This window comes from Rhipicephalus microplus, chromosome 3, assembly GCF_043290135.1.
Source record: "Rhipicephalus microplus isolate Deutch F79 chromosome 3, USDA_Rmic, whole genome shotgun sequence".
Taxonomy (NCBI): domain Eukaryota; kingdom Metazoa; phylum Arthropoda; class Arachnida; order Ixodida; family Ixodidae; genus Rhipicephalus; species Rhipicephalus microplus.
In genome coordinates, this window is record NC_134702.1 from 227,007,751 (window position 1) to 227,019,332 (window position 11,582).

An 11,582-nucleotide genomic window follows, 5' to 3' on the forward strand; every position below is an offset into this window, starting at 1 on the left:
GTTTCTTCTTTTGATACGTTATGACCACTTATACAATATCTCAAGTTGACTGTTGTATATTTTAATGATCTACAAATATACACCATATATAGTGATCTCTGCATCTGGTCATGCCTCAACCTAATTTTTCTGATATATACTTTGCATATCATGATTGATTGCTGTTGAGCATGCTTTACGAAAGTATTGTCATGAAAGTATGTCTTTACGCAGACGACTTTCTCGATTTTAATAATTGTAGTGACGCTGCCTGACAGCAGCTAACCGACGACATTGACTTTTAAAGGATGTTTCAATCCACTTGTATTGAATCACGAGGTGCCTCTTGACAGCACCTTACATTTTTTTTAGATTTCAACTTGTTTCTTTCATCTTACCATGTGTGCTGGCTACATAAAACTAGAAATGGAAAGCCTCCTTTACCTTTCAAGTTCTCACATTTTAAATGTGTTAAGAAGACTCTGAGCTTTTTTCCATTAACCCCTGTTGCAAATGACATCATTTTATGAAGCTCATCTTTCCAGCTCGAGAAACTGAACGGCTTGTGCATGCTGGGTGCCCAGAAATCCAACGGTCATCTATAGCTGACAAGCTATTAAAACAGATGAAGAAGGGCTGAAATTCTCAGGCCTAGCCGCAATGCAATGAAGCGACCGTAAAAGACCCGCAGTTTTGCCCTAAAATTGAATGACACTTCCCACTGACTGAAAAAGATTGCTGGAAGGGTCAGCGTGAGAGTGGTGTTGTCAGCTCTGGATAAGTTAGAGTGGCTTTGTTAAGCAATCAATCCTCTCTAATCACGCGGCGCTGTTTGCCCGATGAAGGGCGAAATGCAGTTTCCTCCATTTGAAGCAAGTGTTGTTCCCTTGGTGACACTCTCATGGGCTAGGAGTTATCTGGGCTTAACAGGGCGCTGCCTAAATGGTAACATCGAAAGAGCGCCACTGGGATGTGCGCCAAAGCAGTCCAATGACTCTTTGGGAACCACTGCCACGATTGTGAATGTTCTCCTTTGATCCACGCGAAACAAGCATCCGTCGTAAGTAAGTCTAATTATAAATAAAGCTCATTGTCTACTTAACTTGTATTTACGTCACACCGTGGAACTGTGGGATATGATCTCGGTATGCGCCGCCATGGCCGAGCACATAGCAGCCGACGACACCAAGTCAAACTGTGCTGCACTCGCATCTCTCGTATACGCGGTACGTCGCAATGGCGATTTGTGTGATAGTTGGCTGCCGTGTGCAAAGCAAGTGGAAATAGCGCCGGGACGGACCCGAGGTGGGAAGGTTTTGCTTGCCTAAGGTACCTAAACGTCAGTGCGACCGCGCACAACAGCAGTCAGAGAGACGAAGGAGGACATGGCTTGCACGCATCAGTCAGAAGCACCTCAAGACACTGAACAACGTTCGTGGGTGTGGGCGTCACTTTTTAACAAGGAAGTTATTTTCCGGATCTTCTCAAATTTTTGCTGAATGAGTCACCTCGAATCGGCTCTTCAAGCGTGAAGTAAAATTTTGTCGAAAGGTTATGCATCGCATTGAACACAGTAAACGTGCTTTGCTTATCAGGAAGGCCCGCTAGCCTCTTAGATGACACAAACCCTGACTCGTAGCCGAACACATTGTTGCGCCATGGCTGTCCGGAACAGCTGGCGTAGAGATCTGCATGGTTTGAGTGCCGTAAAATGCGGGTGGTGACAAGCTCCACTGCAGGTTACTTAAGCGAAGTTGCTTCACCCAGTGCTTGTGACACCATGGACGCCGCAAACATGGAAGATACGTGTTGGCCAGCCAGCACTGCTGCCGCAGGATGCAGTTTTACTGTGTGAAAAGCAGAGCGTACTAAAACTCACCTTACCTTCTGAGCGTGTCATCGTACTTAGTAACAGCTCAGCTGTGATGTACCGGACCAATCCAATAGTAAAATAATTTTTAGAGTCTAACGCCTTGTATGCTTTCATCTGGTCAAGCAAAACGTAATTAGTCGACAGTACTAAGTAATATATAATGTTGACGTGGGTGCCCGTCGGAAGCAGGACTGTATCGAGGGCGGCTTGAGCACCAACCCACAGCTCGTACGGATTACCGCCATCGCACAGGGCTATTTCCCCCCTGTATCTGACCAGCGTTGGCACGACAAGTTCATCAAAGTAAGCAGGACAATGTCCTGCATGATTCATCATAGCCAGAGGGGCAAGGCAAACGATTAAAAACACACGCACTGTGCCAAACGACGTAAACATGGCGCGGAGACAAAGACGTATGTGCTCGATCATGGCGGACGCAAAGCTGGAAGACAGGAACTGACATCGCGTGCAAGTTATGTGTAGCAAGAATTGGCGTCATATGTGTCAACGCCCCTTTGTTGCCTTTATCAGAACATGAAACGCTTAGGTGAACTTAGGCAGGTGAACCGTCTATGAATATTTGGTGTATGACGTTGTGATGGTTTTTTCTATCTTCACAATACATTTGCGCGTTGTTTGTATGTTCGCATAAGTCGACATATTTAATGCAACTTGCCAGTAGCGCTTGGTTGGAAGTTAGCGCTCTGTCCTCTTTTGCCGGTCTGCTGGGCCATTAGTTTCTTCCCACGACATGCTATGCAAGTTAAAGTACTATTTAAGGCTATCGCGTCAAGAAAGTGGAATCTCTGCTATCAATCAAAGTAGGGCACGGAGGCCATTGTTCTTGTTTACCTTCTCTCGTGATTGTGGAGGATTGGCCAAGCCCTGACCTGCTATTTCTCGCTGTGTAATCTTCTGCCTGCCACAATGCAAAAGATTCTTTCCCTAATGTTTTGTCTCATCAAGGCGGGAATTAGATCTTCCACGTTTGTAGCATGAAGGCGCTTCTGTTGTTACAAGCAACAACAACGGTCATGCGTGAAGCGAGGAAATACGACAGCAAAAGACAACTCTAAAACGTGGCCCAATGAAGTGACAAGTAACCTTCATTAAAGATTCGATTACCACATCAGAAATGGGTGATCGCCAATGAGCCCGCTATCGAGAAAGCAACAGTTATTGCAACCCGGGACATAAATTGTGCATGTGGCCACGCACCTTCGAGGGCCACGTTTGTGTACACCTGCACTTCTGTACACACAATGCCGCCGCCAATACTGGCTTCGCATAAAAAAGTAAAGAGAAAACTTGCAGCGAGACAAGTAACCACGAGAACAAATGTTTGTGTCGTGGTGCGTGTTATGCTTAGATTATGCCGGATGGCCTTAGTATGCGTTTTAAATAACCTTTTTTGAAAAGATTATGTAAAATGAGAATACCATTTGCTTTTGAAGGGCCACTGAAGAGCGAGACAATTTTTCACGTACTACACAAGTACAGTTTTGCGATTCCAAAAACACCACTCTTACCACGATGAAGGATAAGTGGCGAAACGCGCGAGTAGAGAAAACAGAAGAAGATGCCTCCTTGAGAATCTCACATCAAACCCCGATATGTCATAAATTTGGAAGGCACCTACGGCGTTGTACGTCGTATTCGATAAGCCTGAAGTACATTGTCATCTGTAGGTGACAGAGACCTAGCACACCAGTTTTCAGAAAATGTCGTTGAGTCATTGTTGGCAAAAAAACTGGTGTGTAATTTTTGACGTCAAGCGTGGAGATTTTGGCGCAGAGTTTAAAATGAAACTTAAACCTTGACTGTCTCCGCTAATAATGACCTTACACAAGTGAAACATATCACATTGACGTTTTCAGAGTGCAGTGAGTCAATCTAATCAAATTTATCATTTCTCGTTAGTGTTCATTGGAAGATGAACGTCTGTCTTGTGATACTTGAATTCAGAAATTCCGGTCTATTTGTTTTTCTGTGTGTTTGTTACTCAATAAGCCACCCAGCTGATTATTAAACAACAGCTGAATGCCCAACCATCTTGTACTGGGGGCTGCGTCCACACTTGCGAAGACTTTTGTTCAAAATTGATATTTGGGGTTTAACGTCCCAAGACCAGCATATGATTATGAGAGACGCCGTAGTGGAGAGCTCCGGAAATTTCGACCACCTGGGGTTCTTTAACGTGCACCCAAATCTGAGCACACGGGCCTACAACATTTCCGCCTCCATCGGAAATGCAGCCGCCGCAGTCGAAGTTTGATCCCGCGAACTGCGGGTCAGCAGCCGAGTACCTTAGCCACTAGACCACCGCGGCGGGGCAACTTTTGTTCAAAGAGCAAATACTATCTATTACTGAGGCCTAATATGAATACACGAGTATTAGGTGTTGTGTTCCTTTACTACAAAATGCATATATGCGTAATCCAAAAGATCCCGCGACTTCTTACGGCGCGCTGAAAATGCGACGCTGAACATGAAAAAGCCCTCTTCTGCCCCACAATATGGTGCTCCCGCCTGGCAGGACAAATGTTTCGAGAACAGCGTCACGGGTGGTAGCGACGGAGACAAGGCCTCACGTAGTACGGCCGCTAGAACACTATCGTCTTTCGACTATAATTGCAGTGAAGCGCGCAGATACGTGGCCAAATTCTTATTCATTGTTGTGTGCGTCATGTTCGAGCCTCAGTGACATACTTCTTAACATGAGCTTTACTGACAATGACAGAAGCCTGACGTCACTAGGAGTAACATCAGCTGACAGGGCAATTATCAGATGCGTTGACAATTTTTTTTTTCGGGGATGAACACCATTTTGAGGGGGAGGGGGGGGAATCCTAGAAGTGGGCATTTTCTCCTTTGTGCGCCATGGCAAAAAAAAAAAAAACTTTTTGGCGGGGCACGGGCTCGATGTGCCACGCCCCTGGCTACGCCACTACACCAGCTTGAGTTAGAATGAATCTCAAGCTTTGACCGTGCCTTTCGATGAACACTTTTGAGCTTTAGATTTTCTTTCTATGCCTCATTAGTCAACGCTTTTTTGGAATGAGATAGCTGCCATTGTAGCGTATAGGAAAAACGCTTCCCGGCTCTTTTACGCCATAAACGTTTATTCCTCGTTTTCCTATGTATCGCGTTGTAAAAGGTACTGCAGAGTTAAAGTGCGCCATGTAAGCAGCAAACTAAGAGAAGCCCTGTACTTAACAGTGAATAACATTTCTAGCTAGCTAAGGAGACATAACCAAAACATGAAGACGCATTTCACTAAGAAATACATAAATATTGTACTCACCTGCAAAGTTCAGAACAGCTAATTATTGGCGTGCTGCTGCCTTTGTCCCTTCTCTCGGAGTGGAAGTGAAAACTGACGCCCTCAGGATAATCCGCTGACGTGATAGCAACGATAACACTTTGTAGATTCGGCCAGGCTCTGGTAGATGGCATGCTTGGGCATTATTTCCTATACCGCTTTCGTTTTCAGTTTCGCTTTAGTCAGCCATTTCAACAGTTGACATGACGTCGCCACATAGACAACAATCTCAAGGTATTGCCTCTAACCATCGACCTAAAAAGTCACAGCGAAAGCTCCAGTGATCATACAAGTAGAAAAAAATGCGTATTACGTGACACCTACGTGCATAATTACTGTTGCCAAGGTGCAGTGACTTTGAGATATTCGTCTCTGAGTTGAGCTTGGCTTGCATTAGCGCAGCACATATAATAGAAAAACACGACGCGGGCTAAGTTCATAGATGCGACCCAACTGGTCGAAATTTCAGGAGCCCTCCACTTAAACCTGTGCGTCGATAGGAAAATTGCTGGCGGCGCGCCGGTGTGTCCACCTTCGGCCACGGCGTGTCAAGGGCGCGGGGTTCAAAGGATCAACGGTAGCGCGGCGCTGGTAGGGGAAGGAGGGGGGGGGCGGTAAGATTACAAATCAAGAGTTGGTACTTCCTTGAATTTTGAAAAAAAAAATGTCTCTTTCCTCAAAAGGACGAAGCAGTTGAAGTGACAGCTGCATGTTTTTTTCGTATTTTTTTACATATACTGCTTTTTCGGTGTTCGAGGCGTAGCAAGTGTAAGTAAAATCTTCAGCGCTTTCAGAAATACAATTTAAGAAAGTAAACGTTTACGCAAGTTTTTTTTTTCCAATCACTCAAAACCGAGTGCACGCAGGTACCCATCAAGCTCATTCCAAACATGGACGTTCCGCAGAAGATAAAAAAAAAAACAAAGAGAAACCAGAACGATTTCTAATTGATCTAACGGGCACAATATTTGTAAAATAAATGATCGGTAGTGCGGTGTGCAGAGTGGTAAAGTGAGAATTTATTAAAAGGCAGACAGGGTGGTCTGAGCTAGTTCAGTCTAGCCTGCTACTCTACACAGCGGATAAGGGATGGGGGAAGGATATAGGGGTGAAGGATGATGATGGGGACAGGAAGAGGTGGCGCGTGAGTAGAGTATCGACTTAGTCTAGCACCCTACAGTCTAGTATTTATTCCAGTGCTTTGTGTAAAGTCTCAAAACAGCCCTGTAGCAGTTTTTCACACTGTTTTTTGTTCGTTGCTGGCATTATGTGGCTGTCACTCAGTGGCGTTCGTTCGATGCGTGCCAACGTTGAAGTTAGCATGTTTCTTTGCGCCACGTATAATGGGCAGTCACAAAATGTATGAGCTGAAGTTTCGCACACTTGGCAGTGCTCATAATTCGGGCTGTCCGCACGTCCAATTAGGTGGGTGTAGTGACGAGTGAAGGTGACGCCCAGGCGAATGCGGTGCAGTATATTAGCATGTCTTTGGCTGATTTTAACCGGGAGACGAAAACTCATACCGGGTGTTGTTTCCCGCAGACGCTTGTTCCGATGATCTGGTAGCGACCAGTAAGTGGCAGCGCATTCACACATGAGCGATCTTAACAATGTGTTGACGCCACTCCGCGAACACTGGAACCAGTGTTAACCATCCTTTCACGCAGGAGGATAACATAATGGGAAGTGCGCCGATGTTCGAGAGGGGCTGTAGCTATAAAATATGCGCATTCCAAGCAATGCTGGTCAAAGCGACAAAGTATGAACCTTATTGATTTTTCAAAAGTCGATCACCCAGCTGTATCATGCTTAAGCAGAATCACGAGTTGGTCGAGTTGGTGGATGTTCATCGCAGAATATATTACGACACGATGGTTTGGAAACGGACAGAGAAGGAAGACAGCGCTGTTCGTCTTTAACTCGTTGCGCTGCAAAATATTCTACTATACCTATATCATGTATGTTGTCACCAAACAACCAACCGTTATTCAAGTTTGGCCAAAATCTTATGCGCTGTCAGTCCGCATTTATTTCTCTAGTTGCTTAATGTGTTTCAAAGATACCAATGTTTTCCATGATGTTACGCTGTTCCGAAACACTGTCATTTTATACTTTTTTGAAGATTTACATAATATTTAAATTCTGTGACATGTACTAGACTTACACCGTCATTATTATATGTAAAATGAAGACGTCCTTTCTTATTTGAAAAGATCGTGACTACAGTATTTTTGTCATGTTTAACTCCTGTTACCAAACGACGAAAAAAAAACAGATATCTACGCATTTCTATCTTGAGTATTACAGATGATTTTACAGATAACAGAGTCATCCGCATACAATTCAAGTTAAATTTGGGTGTTACTGATAATCTTGTGTACGTCGTTTATATATACAAGAGCAGATGTAGCACCGAGCCTTGTGGCCTTTTCCTCATGTTTGTGTACGCCAGATGATTTCGCGTGGTTAAACGTAATGAAATTTGAGCGTGATCGCAAGTAATTTGCTGTCCAACCAACCAGGTTGTTGTCGGCGAAATTATGAAGAAGATAGAAGCTTGGCATCGGAAACGTGTGAGAATCCTTAGAATAGTTAATTAATATGGCTTAAATCTGTCTTCGGTCGTTAAGAGAAGCAACTATGTCGTGCGTAAATTCACGCAACTGTGTAGCCATCGCGAAACTACGTTGCGTGCGTTTAGGTATTCTACATAGTATTTGTTGACTATATGCTCTAAAATTGAGGAGCTGGTAAAGAAAGCAGTGATATTGGCTTATAATTTGTTATTTGCTTGTTTCCAGGCTTAAGAGCATGACGTTTGCTAATTTCCGGAGTTGGAGAATTGTTGCAGAAGTTTACTTTTTTTAAATATTACAGTGTGACAACTAGCTCACCATACTCAGTGCCACTTTAGAAATATATTTTGCATGCCATGTGGGCCTGAGCGTATTGTAACTTCAAAATTATTATAGGATATGCATTCATGGGAGATCAATTCAAGATTAAGAAGAGCAGGTAGTTTTCTGCATGCGGAAAATAAAGGAGTGATATCTGTAGAAAAAGAAACAGATATGAAGTAATTATTAAAGGCATTTGCTTTAGCTTCCGGATTTCAGGAGGATCGGCAATCAAGGATAAACATTGAGGACATTGACAGTGCAGAACGAATCGTGCTCTAGAACCTGGATAGATTTTTTACGTATTCGTTGCGAAAGCATTGCTGAAGTAGTAGCTCTTAACCTCTTGATTTTAGCATCTATTTACTTTTCAATGCATCACTCGAAAAGAAATCATTACACGTCGAATGACGATTCTTACATGAGCGCTTAATGTGACGAGTGAGATGGGTTATACCTTTCAGGTAGCTTGGGTGTATTGGGTTCCTTTTTAAAAGGATTGTGTGGCGGATACTTTGATAGGCATTATCAGAAAAGTCAAGAATGAGTGCATCTACATTGCGAAATTCACAAGTGCTCTCAAATTCCTCAAAATATGAAGCTAAAGTGTCCAATACGGAAGCATCATCAAATTTAAGAAAGTTCAAAAGAGTTTCGACCTCAGGTCTTTGAGGAGAACACGCTAAGCTTGAGGTTAGCCCCGCCATGGTGGTCTAGTGGCTAAAGTAATCGGCCATGACTCCCAGGCCGTGGGATCAAATCCCGGTTGCGGCAGCTGCATTTCCGATGGAGGCGGAAATGTTGTAGGCTCGTGTGCTCAGATTTGGGTGCACGTTAAAAAACCCCAGGTGGTCGAAATATGCGGAGCCCTCCACTACGGCGTCTCTCATAATCATATGGCAGTTTTGGAACGTTAAACCCCACATATCAATCAAACTTGAGGGGACATAAACAGTATTATGATAAAAAAATCTTTCGACGACTTCTCATTTTACGCCGTGCGATAAGAGTGCGCAGTCCCATAATGAACTTAGGCTGCAGCTAACTCTTTTTCATTTGATCTCGCTAAACTATAAAACGCTAGTGTATGGGAGTACAGATGCTTCTGAGAAAATAAGTGCGGTTCGTACAGTAATATCATAGCGTGTAGAAGGTTAGACGAGCCGTTTGCTGATGCCTGCTGAAATAGCGAACGCGCTAGCGCGTGCTAGCGCTCGCAACCACGCCCCCTATATTCAAAGTTCACAGATGCGGATCGAGCCACGAAGCCTCCTGCTTGAGTATCCCTGTATACTCTTTCGTCTAGCAAAAGACAAACCGAGTTTTCTTTCCGGTTGAGAAGCAATAGATGATAAGCATCGCACGTGGAGGGACGCATGCGCCCTCTGTGCGATGAAGACGGGCAGCTTGTTTCATCTATGCTTCAGCAGTGTTCCTCGCTATGGCACCATGAGATTTTGTCTGCGGGAACAGTGTGAGCACAAAACAGATTTACTTGAACTTTTTACAGAACATCACGGGGCGGATTATGAAAGCTTGTCGACAGTGTCTATACAGTTCTTCTCGCAATAAAAAAACATACAAAAACCGTCGAAGCAGGCTGCGTTGTCTTCGCTGTAACTGCGCTGTCTTCGCTGTAAAGAATTAAACCCTTGGAAGAATAAAACATTTCGAAGTTTTTTCTTTGGTTGCGTTATCGATTATGCTGCACTACACTCTCTTTACAATATTTACAGGCTCTTCGACATTGCTGTCTCACAAAGCGTGTTTGCAAAACGAGCGTTAAGCGTTTAGCCTACCAGGATTTCAAACTTCTTGGCTACACTCTTCTTATTTTCACTTGCGCAGTCAAAAATTCACCAAATGCAGTGGAATCACAATTTCATCCCGCATGATAATCCTGCGAGTCGCGAGGAAGAACGGGGGTGGCGGGTGGCAAATGCATGGCAAAGCAGGGTAGAAAACAATACCGCTCATATTTCTCGTATATGGACCATCATAGAATATGTACCCTATATTTGTCACGTGAATCGCTGTTCCGGCATTACGAAGAGAGCTCAAAGAACGAGAAAAGCGAAGAAATAATAACACGCTCGACTGTTTGTGATCAGAAGCTGATAGGGCTGTTTCATGGTCAGCGCATGTAAACACGGAAACAAGAGAGCAGTCACGAAACCGCAAATTCCGCTCTGAGAAATATTAAACCTGCAGAAAAGCAGGCGAAGTGATGTATTTTGTGCCCAGATTCCACGTAAGGGTAAAAATAAGGCAAACGACGGCGCCACCAACTATTTTCCGGCAGCGAAAGCGTGGTTGCTCTCGAAACTTCGGCGGTGGCGGCGTGGCGCGACACCGCACAGCTCTGTCTACACTACGGCGACTCTCATAATCATATGGTGGTATTTGGAAGCTAAACCCCGCATATAGATTAATCTACTTCATGGATGATGAACTCCCCCGAGCTTAACTGAACTTCATCTCTTACGATGAAGGCAGCATGCCTAAATACAATTTACATTCTCATTTCCTTATCGGCATACTTATGCCGACTTCGCTCACTGAAGGAACTTCCCTGCGTACAATTTTTTTCTATACAGTTTCTAATAACTGTCGTCAGTGCGGATTCGTATTTCGAAAATGGTATTTTTTTCCCGCTTGCACAACGTATAAGTGCCCGGTTGTTTTGTTTCCATCTTGTTTTGAGTGTTCACTATAACTTAAGTACACCCGTTCGTTTACAGATAGTTTAAAGAATCACTGCATATACCAATAAAAAGACGCTCTTGTTCGTAGACGTCTAGAATTTTATTCAGGTTTTGTCGTTTTTAGCAAAATCTTCAGCTGGTCAACTTCTTGCTTTGAGCTCCAAAATAGGCCAACAGTGCGGCTTTTACATCACTCCAAATCACCTTTATTTGTTTTTTCAAATGACCTGACATTGCTCAGTAGTTTGCTGTAACATGTGCACAAAAGAGCCTGTCCAACACATGGACACATTGTCTCAAAAGTTAAAAAATACTCTACAGTACAAATTTCTCTGCACAAGAGAGAACATTAACATGCCTCATTCCTGCGTGTTGAGATGCAATAGTGGGAGTGTTGTTTAAGATCTGCAATGAATTACTGGTGCACTGCTTGAAGACAATGAACCAACGAAAATGATAAAAGCGCGGACTTTAATCAAGGAAATTTTAAGCGCTTTACATTACATTTTACGTGTGGGCCTGTGAAACCCGACAGGACGACCATTGACAGGTGAACATATATATATATATATATATATATATATATATATATATATATATATATATATATATATATATATATATATATATATATATATATATATATATATATATATATATATATATATATATATATATATATATATATATATATATATATATATATATATATTGTCACCAATCTTGTCTCACTCAAGGAAACCTTCCGCAGAACTGCTCGTCAAGCTAGGACAAAAAGAAAAACTGCTCCAACCCAACCCCTTCGT

General features: G+C 43.3%; 1 protein-coding gene across 2 annotated transcripts in view; it reads right to left on the bottom strand.

Moving 5' to 3' along the window:
• Positions 1 to 5,323, bottom strand: part of LOC142804145 (cytochrome P450 2J6-like) — a 94,775-nt gene extending 89,452 nt beyond the window's left edge. The window contains exon 1 of one of the 2 annotated variants that reach the window (XM_075890749.1): positions 5,157 to 5,323. In XM_075890749.1, coding sequence (XP_075746864.1) covers positions 5,157 to 5,308 — 152 coding nt within the window. In that variant the 5' untranslated portion in view covers positions 5,309 to 5,323. The remainder of the gene's footprint in view (positions 1 to 5,156) is intronic. The other variant, XM_075890748.1, reaches the window with a different exon arrangement.
• Positions 5,324 to 11,582: the final 6,259 nt, after the last annotated feature.